This window comes from Emydura macquarii, unplaced genomic scaffold, assembly GCF_026122565.2.
Source record: "Emydura macquarii macquarii isolate MOO-44397 ecotype Brisbane River unplaced genomic scaffold, CSIRO-AGI_Emac_v2 contig_1230, whole genome shotgun sequence".
NCBI classification, from domain to species: domain Eukaryota; kingdom Metazoa; phylum Chordata; order Testudines; family Chelidae; genus Emydura; species Emydura macquarii.
The window spans coordinates 12,480,191-12,497,798 of NW_027131367.1; the positions used below are offsets into that span (position 1 = coordinate 12,480,191).

Consider the following 17,608-nt stretch of genomic DNA (forward strand, 5'->3'; position numbering starts at 1 on the left):
AAAAGGAATTCTCACATCCCACAAGACTGAGATTCCATTCGATTCCTCATCTTCAACCTAAGCGCCCTCGGGACATCGCCCGAACCCCATCCACTCGCCTCTCCCTCCCAACGTACGCTTATCTCACCCCTGCCCAGGATGTACCCCCTGGATTCCTAGCCCCGCTCTGCCCCAGCAGGGCGTAACGGCTGGCAGACTGAGGCACACGTGTTCAGGGTAAGCAGTGAGCACACAATGGGTTCTACACATTGTTCCTGATTGCCTGTATCACGTAGGCTTCCACGCTATGGAAGTCAGACTTGTTCAGAAGGCAAAGCAGGTCAGTTCTCTTCAGTCCTTATATGGTTAACCTAATCTACTCCCCCTACCCCCTCTCTGTGTTCCATGGCTGGGTATTCCCCCACGCCGCCCTGCCCAGACTGCAGTTATTTTCTGCAAGCTCTCCTCACCTTCTTGTCACTCAGCCCAGAGACGGTGTCGATATATTGCTCCTGGATCATAAATGCCGCCAGGTTAGCTGTGTAACTGGCCAGGAAGATCACTGCGAAGAAGGCCCAGATCAGCACCATGATCTTACTTGTGGTGCCTTTTGGATTTTCAATGGGCACCGAGTTATTAAAGACCAGGGCCCACAGCAGCCAGACAGATTTGCCAATGGTGAAGGAGGGACCGCCGGACTCTGGGAGGAGAAAAGGAGAGAGGCTTTGGGTAGCTCAGAATGAACCAGGGCCTTTTAATAAACATGGCACGTCTCTACCACCGGGCACTCTGCTGGTGCCCCAACTTGTGGTTCCTGGAAAATGGCTAGGGACGATTCCTCTGGGCTTTTAGCCTTGCGCTTTAGATTAATGGGATTTCCAGTTATGCTGCTGCCTTTTTAAAGGTGTAACTCACCACCAAACAAGGCGGGCCAGGGTTTGCTTTTGGAGAAAGTTATTTTTGTTTCTTCCTTAACTCCTGCATTTCTTTGTGTGTTAGGTATAGTGGAGAGAGAGGAAGTATTGCCTGAAGCTCAGACATCACAGACACGGTAACACTTTCGATGTTCACATCCTACCCACAACACAGAGCAGGTGGGTCCGGCTGTATTTCAGGGACCTTCAAATGACTGTCAGAGATTCCATATTAATGTAAAGATCTACCAGCTTTATTGAGTGCAGCCCATTTAAAAGCTGGCTGTTCACCTAGAACTAAAATATCTCAGGGCCATGTCCCAACAAGCACTGGTTGTCTCTCAACAGGAGTCGGTCTGAACACTGAGCTTCTCCCCATATGCACTGAGCATCTCAGCACGAGCCTGTCCAAATATCTAATCTGTTGTAGATATTTATATAGTGCCAGTCACTGCAACACCCAGGCACTGAGTCTTATAGAAAACCTGCTAGAGATTCTTCGGTGCTCGTTTTGTTCCAAAGTGCTGATGAGAAAGAGAGAGAAGAATCTTGCCAGGACAGGGCATGTGGCCCTGCCTCAATGGCTAGGCAGGTCCTGGGGTGTGAAGGAAATCTGCCAGACCCATTTCTGGTGATGATCCAAGACTGCACTTCGGCACAGAGACATACAGACCTACTAAGTAGCAGCTTTTCTGACTTTACCTCCAGAAATAGCTGGATGGTTGCCTCTATCTGCTTGAGAGAGCGGAATGGAAATGCATTTTGCTGCCCCACTACATCGCAACAACATGCCCAAAAATGAAAACCGGGAGGAGAGGAGGAGACAAAATGACAGACGAGGCATTCGAATCCAGAACAAACCAGCACTCTCTGGTGAGAGGAATGGAGCAGCAGGGTTCTGGCTGGCCAAGTTCCGCTGGAGTCTTTGTTCATTCGGAAGATGAAAGCTAAAAATAGATTGTGTATTTTACTGTGGGCTCTAGGCTATTGTCTCCTGGTAGATACCAGCTTCCTTCCGACTCTCTCCTTTCCTCCCTGCGTCTGATCGGCAAACCCTCCAAGGTCAACACTGAGAAACTGTCCAGGATCTTTGAAACTAGAGCGGCGAGAGGTTTGGTCCAGGAGCGCTGGTGCACAAATGGGATACAGACGTGTCACTGATACAGCTTGAAGAAGCATTTTCATTATGCACCTGTCAGGATGGATATGCTTTAATGTATATTTATCAAGGGCAAAAATGGCGCCCCAGCCCAGGGCTGACAGCTCCTCAAAACAAATGTGAGAAAAAACTTCTCCCCAGCTAGCTCGGATGTGGGAGCCCTTAGCTGGAACAGACAGCAGAGTAACAGGCAGACCCATATATCAGGCAGGCTGATCTGGCCTGCTGGTGACAGCCACGGACACGAATGGGCTGGAAGGAACTGGATTCGCTAGATGATCACGATGGACCCTCCTGGCCTCAGAATTTATGAATCTGTGTCCACAATGGGCATCGGCAAAATCCCAGGTCAAGTCGAACGGACCTGAGCAATCTCCAGCCAGCAGCACGTATTGCAGAGCAATGACGGGAAGGGGTGGAGGCGTGGGCGCAGTTAGGGGGACGGCTGTTTTTATGGCTTTTCAATTTCCCATGCTGAAGTTGAAATGGAAGATACTGGAGACATCCCACTGGTACCTGCTGCTGGGCAAAGAGACCATCACAGGCCCTGCTGAGGAAAGGATGGCTCCCCTCCCCCGATAGCACAGGCCTGGGGCAGATGAGGCTTTGCAAAGGCTGAGGCTCTGTTAAAAAAGGCTGGGAATTGGCTGCCCTCCGTTCACTGTAACCCACGGATCCGGCTGGAAACACGACCCTGGGAGGAGCCAGGACATGAGGGGCTGTAAGAATCCAGACTTGTTTCCATGCAATTATTATGGCGTCTCCCCCACTAGAGAAGGGGTCCCAGACTGCCGGTGCCTGCATTAAGTGTGGGTGGGATGGGGTGGGGAGGGGTGCTAGTTACAAAGGGCACCCAACCATCAGTCCCGTTGCACCACATTTGCTCATTGGTTCCTTTAAGCAACTTACTTTTGCCGCTCGTTAGATTCTGGTTGTAGCCGACGGGGCTGAAATATTCGAACATGAAGACAGTGATGGCGACCACCGTGAGACACATCACGAACATCATCACCCACACGGCGGGGCTGTAGGGCTCTGCGGGGCAAGAGGAGGCAGTCAACATGTCACTGTAAGCAACTGGACCCCTCCCACTGAGTAATATAGCAGGACCCAAACCTAGACGCTCAGGAAAACCCCCCCCTCAAGCTTCATGCAGGATCGTGTGACCCTTCCCAGCACAATATATTTATAGTGATACTATGAGAGCCCTTGGATCAAAAGGGCATCAGGATTACTGACAGTGCCTACTACTGGGTGCCTGCACCTATAGACAGAGCAGAGCACGTGCTAAACGCTCCTGTCTTGCTGTTTATTAAGTAACTCAGAGTGGGAGCAGGAGAGAAGTAAAAGGGAGAGACTCACTCACAAAAAGAGCTAAATTCAGACCCGATGTAAGCCAAGGGGGAGAGAGAGAAACCAGCTGTGTAAAACAGCCATGAAAATGTACCAGCCCAGGCACAAAATCTGCTCACCTGCCCTGATCATAACATAGTGACAGTGGAAAAACTAATGAGCCCTTACTCACCTGTCAAAACATTGCAAAGCAGTATTCACCCTAGGCAAATAGGTGCACGTTTAATAGCAGTAGCATTATTAAGGCCCTACTTAATTTGCGATATTGTGGAAATTACGGATCCCGCAATATTAGGCTTCCACTACAGTTTTGACAGTGGGCACCCCCACTCTCAACGCCGGGTGGCCGCTCTCAGCAGAAAAATCACAGAAAAGCAATAGTGGATCTTATTACCGCAAATAATAAGGTCCAGTTTTATTTTTTTCACCATTTTCCATGGCTTGTCCACAACTCAGCCACAATTTTTGGGCAACCCTCCCACAATTCAAGTAGGGCCTTAAGTATTGTTTATGTTTTGAATTGCTATAGGAGCGATGAGCCCTACTTCAGAACCCAGGTCCATTTTGCTAGTACAAAGACAAAACAAAAGGAGTTCCCTATCTACAATTAATCTGAGTAGAATAGAATCTTGCAAGGTTGAGGTTAGAATGGGTGAACAACGCAAACATCTGTCCATGAATATTGGTTTGAATGCGTCATTTATTCAAGTGACAGTGTTCGCACCCTGTTGGTGTTCATTTTCCCATCCGTGAACGAGCTTCCAGGCAAGACCATTTGTGGAAACAAAACATTTTAAATGGATATTGCAGAACATTAGTGGAACGTGAATTTCGAAGTTGTAATCATGAGGATTCACTCCAGAAACCTGATCCCACGAGTTACTTTAATCCAGTCGGGAAACAGAACCATACCACGTAACCTACATGTCCAGGCAAAACAGCTCAGGTAGCCGATGCTTTGCAAGGTTGCTCACGCACCAGCTGCAGATGGAGAATGATCATTTGCAGAAATTATTTGGCAAAGAATTCTGGACAATGAGTAAATTCCAGAAAAAACAGCACTCTCGCTGCAGAAAAATTCACCAACCGAAAAAGGGGCAAAATACATCAGATGCATTATTCATTTACTGAGCCAGGGCAGGAATAGATAGAGAGAGGGAGAGAATGGGATGTGGAGAAAGAACAAGGCAGGCACAAAAGAAGAGGAGACTCTAAGAGCAGAGAGACAGAGACATCACGAAGGCAGGAAGAGGCACTCAAGGCAGAGACAGACCAAGCGGAAGAGACAGTGGCAGTTGCTGGGTGACAACCGCCGACACCCAGAGTGATAGAGTTTTGTGGTTAAAGGGCAGGCTGAAGGATGGGATTAATTCAGGCCCTCAACATACAGCAGCAGAGGCCCATTTGTCAGCGTGTCCTTCCCTGTCAGGGAGGAGAGAAACTTTATCTGATGGCATCAAATGCATTTCATTAGCATGTCCAGGGAGCCTGGCCAGCAAGAGATTGGAGGGAGAGGGAGGAGCCTTTGACCCCGGCTCCTCCTGGATTTAGCTCTCCTGCACACGTTTTCTGGTGAGATTATTGTGCACTGGGAAGAGGAGGCCCAAACCTGAAGACCACAGAGAGTTAAACTCCAGGGGCCTGATTCTCCAAGTAACTGAAGTCCGAGCGGGTTACTCAGCTTGAGATGGGGGAGGGCAGCACTTTTCTGAAGGGGAGAAGAGCTGAGATCGTTTGCTGCTCCTCTGACTCCATAAACTCACCCCAGAGCCCTGGCACCTACACATCTAGGTCAGGGCAGGTGGTGACATTGCGCTCCCTCTCAAACAGATATATTCTGCTATCCAGTGCCGGGGAGCCTGTACATTTCTCCTGCAATCCCACAGCACAGGCGACAGGAAGCCCTTGGGAAGAGGAGACAGTCACAGCCTCTGGCAACAGCATGTCTTCGAAGTTCAACTTGACAGTGCACCGTTTAAAGAGGCCTTCAAATCATATACAAACTTATGCCAACATGTGTGCCAACATACAGAACACGGAAAAGCTCAGACAGACACACAGACATATAAGCAGACGTGCTCACACACCTTGCACTTTTGTAGGCATATCCCTGCATACACGCCCAAAGATGCATCCACACACGCAAGCTGCTATATACACACAAACCTACGTAAGCACTGACATGGAACAATTCACACATGCAGCCAGCCAGCCACATGTTCACACATGCACACTTTGAAAAACAGCAGGTACTCAAATACGAACCGTGCATCTGTACACATACACACAGAGCAAATGTACAGTCAGCCATGTGAAAACATGAATTCTGGGTCACGCACACTCAGAAATACCCATACATGGAGCAGCATATCATCTCATACACTCATTCACAAACACTTTTACACACACAGCCAAACTCGCACATGCATGCAACACACACTCATCAACATGCCACAGACACACACTGCACACAAAGACAGACGTAGAATCATAGCCCTGTAGGCTTGGACAAGGGGCCTCCAGAGGTCATCTAGTCAAACCACTTGTGCTGAGGCAGGATTAAAGCATACCTCCAAGACCATCCCTGCCAGGTGTTTGTCTAACCTGTTCTTAAAAACCGCCAGTGACAGGGTTTCCACAATGCCCCTAGATAACCTGGTCCACTATTTATCCTTATAGTTAGACAGATTTTGCTAATTTTCAACTTAAATCTCCTGTGCTGCAAACTAAGCCAATTATTTCTTGACCTATCCTCAGAGGACTTGGAGAATAATTGATCACCAGCCTCTTTACAACATCCCTTAACATATCTGAAGACTATTATCAGGTCCCCCCTCAGCCGTCTCTTCTCAAGACTAAGAATTGGGAATGTTTTCAACCTTTCCTAATAGGTCATGTTTTTTACAACTGTTATCGGTTTTGTTGCTCTCCTCTGGAATCTAATTTGTTCACATCTTAAAGTGTAGTGGCGAAAACTGGACACAATACTCCAGCTGAGGCCTCACCAGTGCTGAATATAGCAGAACTATTATCTCCCATGTCTTTCATACAACACTCCTGTTAATACACCCCAGAATGACATTTGCCTTTTTCCAGCTGTGTCACACTGTTGACTCTGATTCCATTTGTGATCCACTACAACCCCTAGATCCCTTTCCGCAGTACTGCTGCCTAGCCAGCTAGTCACATGTGAATACATGTGACACACATGTAGAGATGCATGCACATATAGGGACGGACTCACACAACATGCACTGCAGACACACTCATCCTCATGTAAACACAAATATGCAACATGCAACGCTAACCAAATTTACACACATTCACATATAGCATTTAAACATCCATCCATCCTTTTGTCTTATTTAGACTCACGGGTTATTTTTGTGGAAAGCACTTCAAAATCATTTTAGGATTTTGGGGTTTTTTACTGTAATTACAAAATTCAAGTGCACAAAAGGCAAGAACTGGATTTGTGGAATGACCCTCCCCAAAAATACGTTCAGCCTGGCCTCCACCTAACAAGTCCTGGATTCAGTTTAATAAAATAACTATTACATACCTTGCATCCCTCAATTTAGTTTGGTGCCCTAAACTCTCTGCAAAGCTGGTGGTCAGTGAAAAAAATAATAGCCCTCGTTTCACAGCAAGAGAAAGGGGGCAAGCCCGTAGGAACCTTGCTTGTTAGTGCTGTCAGAGATGGATGTAGTGTCAGCATCCTCACCTGGTGTTGGGCAAATTGCTTCCACGTAGCTGATTGCACTGGGGCACAAGCACACTGAGACATCATTGGTGCCAGCCAGCATTAGAGAGGAAGGCTGGCCTTGTGTTAAGGCAATGGTCAGAGACTCAAGAGCTCTGGGGTCAGTTCCCAGCTCCGCCACAGACTCGCTGTGTGACCTTGGACAAATCACTTAGTCTTAGGGATAACAGTACTTCCCTTCTCTCACCCTTTGTCCACCTTGTCTGTTTAGAATGTATGCTACTCAGGGCTCTGATCCCAGTTAGGGCCCTCTAGCTGCCATTATAATATGAACAACAGTCTGGCAAGGCAGTCTCGTAACGTAGGAGTTAAATTTAAGTCAGTATGTAAGTGGGTGCAATTGTCTTGGAGTCAAAGGTGTTGTACATGAATTGGGCCCTAGAATGCTGTGAAACAATTCCATAGCCACAACTTGGCCAGCCTATCACCAGCGACTTCAGGAGCAGACAAAACACTTAAATAACCCCTATGCTGGCAAAAGAGGAGCATGCCCCCTTGCTAGGGGTCATATATGTGACCCGTGCACCACCTCCATCTTGCCTAGACTGGAGTAAGAAAGGAATTCACTCTCTATGGCCTGTCCAGACCTTGGCCTGTCAGGACACCACCAGCAGGGTGGCCGACCAGTGCCAATGTATGGGGGTGACTTTTGTGATAGGGACTCTTGTACGCTGGGAACTTGTCTGAGACTCACCAACTCGTTTCACAGAGGCCACTGAAAAGTCAGCAGCGGGGATGGGCTTGGACTTCCACTGATCTGGCCCCACGTCAAACTAGTGGTAAAAGTCTGTATAGCAGTTTAGCCTTAACCAAAACCTTAAACTACCCAACTCCATTTTAATCACCGGTTCATGGGACTTCAAAGTTTCCTGGTCTTCCAATCAACGGCCCAGCTACAACTCCCAATAACACAGGCTATAACACCAATATTAAACTCCAGACAGTTTCCCCTAGGTTCCAGGGGAAGCCCAGCAGAAGGACCATGGGATACAGGAAATGAGCACAACCCATCATAATCTGGAGAAGTGGAATCTAAGTTTGCATTATGGCACTGGCTGAAAGTTATGCTCTCAATCAATGCATGGTCAAGCAGTGATTTTGCATGCAGAGAACACTCGTGGGTTTGCCAAGATAAAATGAAATGCATTGGATAAATTAACCCTTTCATTGCTGGTCCCACATAGAAAATGCAGCACAGCCAATGTTCCATCAAAATCATGGGATGTTAAGTTCATCTGGCAGCTGTCCAGGAGCTCAGCCATGAAAAAAAGTTTGGGAAGTTGTTACTGTGCATGGGTAGTAATGAGAATTCTTTGCACTTTCATGGCACCTCTCATCAGAGGAAGTCCAAGTGCTCCGTCAAACAATCAGTTAAGTATCCCTGGATCTCTATGGGGAAGAGGCTATTATAGTCATTTTGCAAATGGGGAAACCGAGGCAGAGAGCTTGAGTAACTTTGCCCAAGATCACACAGCAAGTCAGCCGGGAATAGAATCCACAAGTCCAGAATGCCCCCAATCCCCTTATTTAGCAAAAGACGGGTTAGAATGGAGGTGCCCCGGCATAACGGGAAGAGGAGTTCAGCCTATAAAGGGATATCAGTCCTTTGACCACATTAGCAGTAAGTCTCATCCCAAAGCAATGAAGCACCTCTCTGGCTCAGCCTCGCTTCTGGGTACTCCTCACCACCTGAATCCACATGGACAGGCACATTCCTTGCTACCAAAACGGCCCACAACCACCACATTTACACAGAGCATAGTTCCTCAGGGATTGGTCTCAGGAGCAATCTTATTTAACCTTTTTATTACTGACCTTGGCACAAAAAGTGGGAGTGTGCTAATAAAGTTTGTGGAGGATACAGAGTTGGGAGGTATTGCTAATACAGAGAAAGACAGGGGTATCATACAAGATCTGGATGACCTTGTAAACTGGAGTAATAGAAATAGGATTAAATTTAATAGTGGAAAGTGCAAGAACAGGCACTTAGGGACTTAACAAGAACTTTTGCTATAAGCTGGGGACGCATCAGTTGGAAGTGACAGAGGAAGAGAAGGACCTGGGTGTATTGGCTGATCACAAGATGACTATGAGCCACCAATGTGATGTGGCCGTGAAAAAAGCTAATGCGATCCTAGGATGCATCAGGCAAGGTATTTCCAGTAGAGGTAGGGAGTGTTAGTACCGTTATACAAGGCGTTGGTCAGACCTCATCTGGAATACTGTGTGCAGTTCTGAGCTCCCATGTTTAAGAAAGATGACTTCAAACTGGAACAAGTGCAGAGAAGAGCTGCTAGGATGATTGAGGAATGGAAAACCTGCCTTATGAGAGGAGACTCAAAGACCTTGGCTTGTTTCACCTAACCAAAAGAAAGCTGAGGGGAGAGATGATAGCTCTCTATAAATACACCAGAGGGATAAATACCAGGGAGGGAGAGGAGTTATTTAAGTTCAGCCCCAATGTGGACACAAGAACTAATGGATATAAACTGGCCAACAGGAAGTTGAGACTTGAAATTAGACAAAGGTTTCTAACCATCAGGGGAGTGACGTTCTGGAACAGCCTTCCTAGGGGAGCAGTGGGGGCAAGGAACATAGCTGGCTTCAAGACTGAGCTTGATAAATTTATGGAGGGGATGGTTTGATGGGACAGCCTAGTTTGGCAATTGATAGATCTTTGACTACTATCGGTAAATATGCCCAATGGCCTGTGAAGGGATGTTAGATGAGGTGGGTTCTGAGTTACTACAGAGAATTCTTTCTGGGTGTCTGGCTGGTGAGTGTTGCCCACATGCTCAGGGTTTAACTGATCACCATATTTGGGGTTGGGAAGGAATTTTTCCCTAGGGCAGATTGGCAGAGGCCCTGGGGTTTTTTTGCTTTCCTCTGCAGCACGGGGCACTGGTCACTTGTTGGAGGATTCTTTGAATGTTGAAATCTTTAAATCATTATTTGAGGACTTCAGTAACTCAGTCTTAGCTTAGGGGTCTATCACAGGAGTGGGTGGGTGAGGTTCTCTGGCCTGCGTTGTGTAGAAGGTCAGACTAGATGATCATAATGGTCCCTTCTGACCTTACAGTCTATGAGTCTGTAGTTCAGACTCCCTATGGCCTCCCCAACCCCAGACACAGAGAATTCACCCCAGTCTAGCCACCTCCAGGGCAGGGCCTCACCCCTCCGTTTTCACTCTATACTTTTCTCCTCCTCTAACCTAACGCACCCTGCTCACCTGCAGCTCCGCACACAGAACAAGCAACCGCTCTGGCACCAGGCTGGCTCTGCTCACCTAGGAAGGCAGAAGGCGAGACGGTCCCGTTGCTTCTGGCCACCATGACGCTAATGCCGGTCTCCACGAAGGGCACAGAGAAGTCCACGATCTCGGAGCGCTCCTCATTGATGGTGAGGGATCCTATGGCCATGTCTGCTCGCTGGTAATACACCTAGAGGACAACAAAGGAGGCAGCCAGGTGAGTCTGGAGCTACGCAAGCGAAGCCACCCACCAGTGGCTCACAGGGGACCTGGAACCAGCATGGCTAGTTCTCAATTTAACCCTGCCTCCTCTTGCTGGCCGAGTGGCATGAAGAGGTGACCCATTGCCCTGTCCCAGCTTCAGAGACAGGCTGCACAGGAAAGACGCCTCCCTTCATGATTGGTTCTCCCCTAAGAAGCTCAGGGCCGGATGCTGAGTGACCCCACGGCCCTTTGACTCCATCCTGGCAGGACAAAGGAGGTGGATACAGCCCCCACGAGGCCACCCCAGATGTGGTAGAACTGGGATAAAGGCCCTATGCCAGTCTTGCTCCCAGACGTAAGGGGCAGTTTGGGAGAATGGCTATACCCCACTGCACAATAGCTGTTCTCTGCTACCCGGGGCTACGAGGGGAAGCGGAGCACAAGAGTTAGAGCAGCCACAGGCCAGCACGGCCCCTGCATAAGCTACCTTTGCCCCTCCCCAGCCCTTCCCCAAGCATAGGAATGTAGTGAAAGACTCGGGTCCTCGGCCTCTAGGTCAGGCTCACACTCCCAAGCCACCTCCTTCCTTCCTTACCACTCACTGGATTCCTGCCTTGCTACACCCTAGGCCCAGCCCTGGCCCACTGCAGTCAGTGGAAGTCTGGACTGTGTGTATATGGGGACCTCTAAAGCTGGTTGAAATCCAGAACTTTTGGTTTGCAGGAAATGCCAACATTTCAAAAAATCATCATCATCATCGCTCCTAATCAGAATGACCAAATATTGTTGAAACTTCCCATGAAAGAGAAATTTTGAATTTTTGCTTCAAAACCAAAATTAAGAACATAAGAACGGCCATACTGGGTCAGACCAATGGTTCCTCTAGCCCAGTATCCTGCCTTCCAACAGTGGCAGATACCAGATTCCTCCTCCTCCTGCTTTCTGTCTGCACCAGAAGGAAGATAGGCCACATTCACCAGCATGCTCTGGCGGCGTGGTGCTGCTTCAGTGACACCGATCAGCTTTCAATCTATTTTAGCCGTGTTTCGGACTACCCGGCCTTGCAGGATCAATGCAAAACAGCTAGAGCATACCAGGGAGTCTGGCCCCATGAATGTAAATTGTACACACAGACTATATTAAAGAAAGTTAAGGTTGCAAAATCAAGCACTTAAAAGTTAGGAAACACCAGAGTTAAGGTTGCCTGTGCAACCTTAATTCAGCCCCCTTGTTCATTTGCATTATAACAACATCCTTGATAACCTGGCCAAATTTGGGTACATTTTCATGGGAACAGCACAAGGCACATCCCTGATGTTAGAGCAAATGTCTTGCTCCAAAGCATGCAGGCACTAGTTTAAATGATTGTATGAATTTTTAACTTGGACAAAATAATATACTTTTCCATAATCTCTGAATCATCTCAACCTTTTTAGCTAAAATTTCCCCCCCAAAAAATTCAGCCTATGGCAGACATCCAAATTTCAGTCCAAATAATTAGTCTGGCAAAGTTATAAACAACTGAAAACAGGGTCTAATAATAGAAAATGTTAGGCAGCCTTTGCTACAGGAAGTACTTAGAGCTTTGCCTGCAATTACAGCCCCATCGTCATTCACGTCACATTGTCTCCTACCCAAGTATGGCCAAGGATCAGAAACCAGCTCCAAACCCAGAAATTCAGACCCTACTCAAATCCCCGTTCAGGTCATGCCTTCAAGCATTTCAGTCAACTGATTGCAAGAATGGCCCTGCTTGAGGAAAGGCACATTTTGGGAATGGGTCACACCTGTCCCCCTACCTCGCCAATCATGCCGTTCCAGATGCCACGCACTATCTTCCCATGTTTTCCATTGGTTACCAGGTAGAGGTCATAGGAGAACTTCACTGCCTTGGCCAACTTCTTCAGGATATCGATGCAGAAGCCCTTGCAACAGAGTTTGACGTAGGGGTCCACAGGTCCGTCCCCACTGAAATGAGGGCATGAAGAAAACCAACACAGACACCAGTCATTTGCTTCAGAGAATCTCCCTGGCAGTGCCAGGGCCATTCCACCACATTACACGGCAGATGTAGGACCTGACTAGCCCACAGAATGCTCACGGTGCGGCACTAGAGTTGCTGAGCCTGATGGTCATTCACATCCATGCAAAGTGAGTGTAAAATGCTACCGTGCCAGAAATCTCCCCTCACATGCTACCCACCATGGGGTTTCACAGGCACTTTTCACAAGAGCAAAATGCCGACTTGTAAGCGGCTTGATTCTCTGCTGCCCTGCCCCTCGCATAATCGTTAACACCGATGCAAAGTCAGTGCGATATGCTCCTGGTCTGGTTTGAGTTAGTGGCATTTTACGCCCATTCTAGACCCAACTTTGCACTGACATGTGTGGCTGCACAAGGGGCAGGGCATTGGAGAGCTGGACCCAATGTACAGTGAGGCAGTGAGGAATCAGGACCACAGAGCACGTCCAAATTACAAGGAAAGAAGTGGCCTTGTCTGCCCGCTGGAAGAGCAATTCCCCGGGGTCGCTGAGGGGGTAGCTGCAGAATACCTGCTGCTCCCCTGGGAGAGGGGCACACATCTCTTCACGTGGGGGTGATGGGTAGCCACTGAATGACATCTGTGATCCCTTGTCTTGGGACACATAGCTGCAGAATAGCACCCCTAATTCCCAATGGGAGGAGGGTGAGTCCTTCCACTTGGGGAAGAAGGGAGGGACCTATGGAAATGGCAGGACAACAGGAGGGGCTGCTCCAGCCGGGGCAGTGAGAGACACGCTCCAGCAGACTGGCCGACACAATCGTGATCAGAGAGATGCAGAGGTCAGCCATAGGCAAGTGATGAATAAGTGTGCACAAGCCTGCCTGGCTGCGTCCCTGCAGGGGCCCTTTCCTGGCCAAATCTCCATGACCACCTATTCGGAAGGCTGTCTCGGAGGAGTCTCAGCTGCAGCTCTGAATATCTACAGGCTGGCTCTCCACACGCACAGCCCTGGAACTGTAATTGATGGGCCAGGGCAGCAGCCAGCCTGTTGGGAAAACTGCATTTATAGACACTGAACTGCAGCCCCCCAGTCTGCTCCAGGGGCTTCTGACTGTGTCAGAACTAAAGTCTGGCATGAACCAGAGGCTCCCAGCTCTGACAATCAGGACTGGACTGCAACCCGGTTCTATGCAGCATCTCCCGGCTGTGAGCACCAGGCCTGATTTCAGAGCTATTACAGCCAGGATATGAAATCCTGCCTAAAATTCCTGTACTGGCCCCTGGCACCGCCTAAAATCCGTATCGGCCACATTCTGATTTGCAAACAGTCAGAAAGCACGTGCCGAACGGAAAGCACCATTTGATACTGCATTTGCAGCCTGCACGGTTCTGCTCCATGCCTGGGCAGGGCTTGGAACACCTTGCACTCCCTTCCCCTGGCCTTCTTGAAAAGCCCAGCATGTGCCCATCGAACCCTGCTCCAGCACGCCTGGGTGCTGAAGATGATGGGTGGCGCCCCCATGCGGGCTGCAGCCTGGCACTGCGTCTCCAGCCGCCCATCTCCCTGCCCGCTTACATGTCCGTGTAGTTGGTTTGCTTCCGGCAGGGGACGGTGTTGCGCACACAGACTCCAGTGGCCGGGTCCGTGTTCTCCACGATCACAAAGGGCCTCTCTTCCAGGGTGGCCACGGTGAGATGGCGATTGTCCGACATGGGCTGCAGGAAGGAGCCATAGCGGGGCCACACTGGGTACTTCATGTGGATGATCCCCTTCTCCCATTTCCCCACCTGCCCGAGATTGGAGAACAACGTTACTGCCGACACAACAGGGGAAATGCCCTCAACTGCCCGACAATGTGGACTGGGGGTGGAGGGATGTCAGTGCAGGCCCGTTGCCTTCCCACAATCACCACCCTTGCAGTTAAACACGAGGAGGAAGCAGCAGGTCAGGGAAGTTACAGATGGACCTGGATATCAGGGCAGCCTGGCCCGGAATGGACATGCCAGCTCTGATGGGCAAACAGTACATACCAAATAATCCATTTTGCCTCTCCCTCTGTCTGTGAGCAAACCCAGATCCCCTCAGACTGATCCACTGTGCAGAGCAATTTGCCAGTTCATTCCTCTGAGTAATTGCTGGCTCCTCACAAGCCATTTGCTGCATTTGATAGTCAAGCTGCTCTGACTGGGCACATAGGCCACATGGTACGTTTCTGGCCACCCCCGACTGGGTGAGAAGAACTTTTAGAATCCTGCTCCTGCTACAGACAGTCACAATGCCAGATTCCAACTTCGCTTTCCACAAGAGATCTGCAATATTAGCTTAAAACCGGCTGTGCTGGTGAGCTGCCATGCTAGCAAACCAGTTTGCTTGGATATGCACAGAGATCCAATGCCAAGTGGGCACAACCCCCAGCAAAAGGGAATTTGCCTAAAAACGTGAATAAGTGGTGGCGGGCCTTTTTTTTGTTTTGTTTTGCTGCAGTATTTGCCCAGTTCCGCTAAATAGGTGGAACTCACACTGGTGTCTGAGCAACTCAGGGGTCAGTGTTCCTCAGCTGCTAGCTGACCGGCATTCAGGTTGATCTGCTATCCTAGACAACAGCTGACCGCACGCTCCAAGCTGACTAATACTGTCCCCTGAAGCCTGGAGGGTCAGTATTGGACTCCTGGCTTGGAATCTGCTGGCCCTGCTGGCACACCACAGTCTCAGTCTTTACTTTGCTCTCAGCAGGGCGATTACTGCATATCAAGTGTTTCATATAAAGGTGCTTGACAAACCAGTCAGTTGCTTCACTCACCACCTGCAGGGGGGGACACAGCACACAACAGCACTACCGCACAGGAAGAGAGGAACAACACCACCTCCAATTATCCTGCAGCTTTAATTTAGGAAGGCTGAATGGAATTAACTGCATCTGGTCAGCATCTCAAAGTTAATTCCCCTGCTCTTGCAAAAAGATCTGTGGGATCTTTAGTGGTCCTTCGTTATACAGCTCACACCGAAGACAGCATGTCCCCCCCCAAGCCATGCTGGGGCAATGGCTCACTAAAGCCACTTACTGCAGCTCCTCAGTTTTCCTAAGATGTTCTGCTTCCAGCTCTGACGCCGATCATTCCCTGAGAGCGCACCAGATGACAGCCCAAGGTGGCATGGCTTGCCAGAGGGCTGCTTCCTACCTCGGAGCTTTTCACTCTCTACAAAGCAAGCAGCCTGTCTAAAAGAATATCAGAGCCAGGTGCAAACACACGCCAGCGCTCCCAACCTCTGGATGCTGGGAACAGAACTCTCAATACCAATCACATCAAATGCTAGCCTTATTTCAAACACCGCCGTTCAGAGCAAGAATCCCCCAGTATCCTGGCTGGTGAAAAATAAATCTTCAGCTAATAGCAGAAGGACTCGGAGTGGGTCTGAGAAGCCTATGGGGGGAGAGAGGGGTAATTAGTGGCATTTAATGGGAGCAACCACAGAATGGGGATCTCAGGCTGCAGGAGCATAACTGGGGGTAGTTAAAGAGAGTGTGATGGAGTCTGTGTAAGGGGGAGCGCCAGGGGACTGGCGTCTCCAGGGAGAGAATACAAGGCGTTATCTAACAGGAGTATGGGAGAGTCTCTAAAGGGGTGGACAAGGTCTCTACAGGTGGAGAGTCTATGGGAGAAGTAAAAGCACATGGGAGCCTCCAAATGGAGGAGCAGGAGAGCACAGGACCTCTAAAGGCGCGAGGGGGCTCGGCTGGATAGTTTGTCTCCAGGCACATGGTGGAGGGTCCTACAAAGAGCGTATCGGTGCTCGTGGAGAGGGGGTGGGAAGGTCTCTGTGGGTTCCTAAAGGAGGTGTTTGGATTGGATGCAAATGAGAGCAGAGTGAAAGAACTTGCCACCGGTCTTAGTGGTCGGAGCGCCAATGGATCAGGAATCTCAAGGGAGAGAGTCTGGACCCACTGGGGATGGGCGGGTGTGAGCCCACCCGTTGCTAAAGCCTCCTCCCGCAGTGTAAGGGGAGGAGCCACGGGACCCAGGCGTGAACTAAATCCACAGGTTGACAATGAAAAAACCGGGGATGGGAGTGACGGTCACAGGGATGAAATCAGGGGTGCGGATCCAGAAGGGAACGGAGCAGAGAAGCCTGGACAGCACCCACTGCTCCTCGAAGGCACCCGGGCAGGCAGCGGTCACTGCACAGAGGATCCCTGCCTGGAGACATGACATGAGGGCTCAGAAGTCGCGGAGAGGCTGGAGTGGACGGACCCGCAGAGCTTAGCAGTTCCTAGGTCACTCTTTTAGTGTGAGGTTATGTATGTGCAGCAGCATCTTCTCGCCCCTGCCCCTGCCGGTGTTGGTTTTAACCTACAGAGACCAGCGGACGCTCTGCTTTGCAGGGAGAGGTGTTCCCGAGTGGTCATGCCTGTAAAGGGAGGAAGACGACTGTGGGTGCCGGAGGGGAAGGGAGCCCTTACCATCTCCCAGAGCCGATGCCTGTTCAGCGAGATCACCACCATGGTGGGCCTCACCAAGTAGCCGCACTCATTGAAGGAGAAGTCCCTGTGCTCCCACGTCACATTCAGCAGGTGCCTGCGGGGGGAAATGAGAAGCACCATGGTCAGGGAAGGCAGGAGCTTCCCAAACAGGGCTGGCAACCTCTCTCCAGCACACAGATGCCATCACCAGCACGGGCTAACTCAGAGAGCCCGAACTCCAGCCTGGCTTCCCTCCCCATCACAGGCCCTAGGACCATCTGGCAGCGTGATCTAGAAGACAAGGCCCGAGGCTGAGGAAATCTGGATTCCATGCCCGGCTCTGCCACTGACCGGCTGTGTCACCTGGGGAGAGTCACTTCGCTGCCTGCCTCAGTTTCCCCACCTGTCAAACAGGGATAACAAGCCCCTATCTTGAAAGTGGGCTCTGAGCTCTAGACACGGAAAGCACTATGCAAGGGTGGAGCTTTGTTAGCCTTTCCTCGGTAAGGGGCCACTGTTATCAGTCCCAGGGCCAGGCCCAG

The 17,608-nt window shown here is 49.8% G+C and overlaps 1 protein-coding gene across 1 annotated transcript in view; it reads right to left on the reverse strand.

Moving 5' to 3' along the window:
- GRIN2C (glutamate ionotropic receptor NMDA type subunit 2C) overlaps nt 1-17,608 on the reverse strand; it is a 33,407-nt gene that overhangs the window by 7,575 nt on the left and 8,224 nt on the right. The window contains exons 3-8 of the mRNA XM_067547834.1: nt 17,067-17,181; nt 14,183-14,394; nt 12,422-12,590; nt 10,455-10,608; nt 2,962-3,087; nt 450-679 (exon numbers count right to left, since the gene is read on the reverse strand). Coding sequence (XP_067403935.1) covers nt 450-679; nt 2,962-3,087; nt 10,455-10,608; nt 12,422-12,590; nt 14,183-14,394; nt 17,067-17,181 — 1,006 coding nt within the window. The remainder of the gene's footprint in view (nt 1-449; nt 680-2,961; nt 3,088-10,454; nt 10,609-12,421; nt 12,591-14,182; nt 14,395-17,066; nt 17,182-17,608) is intronic.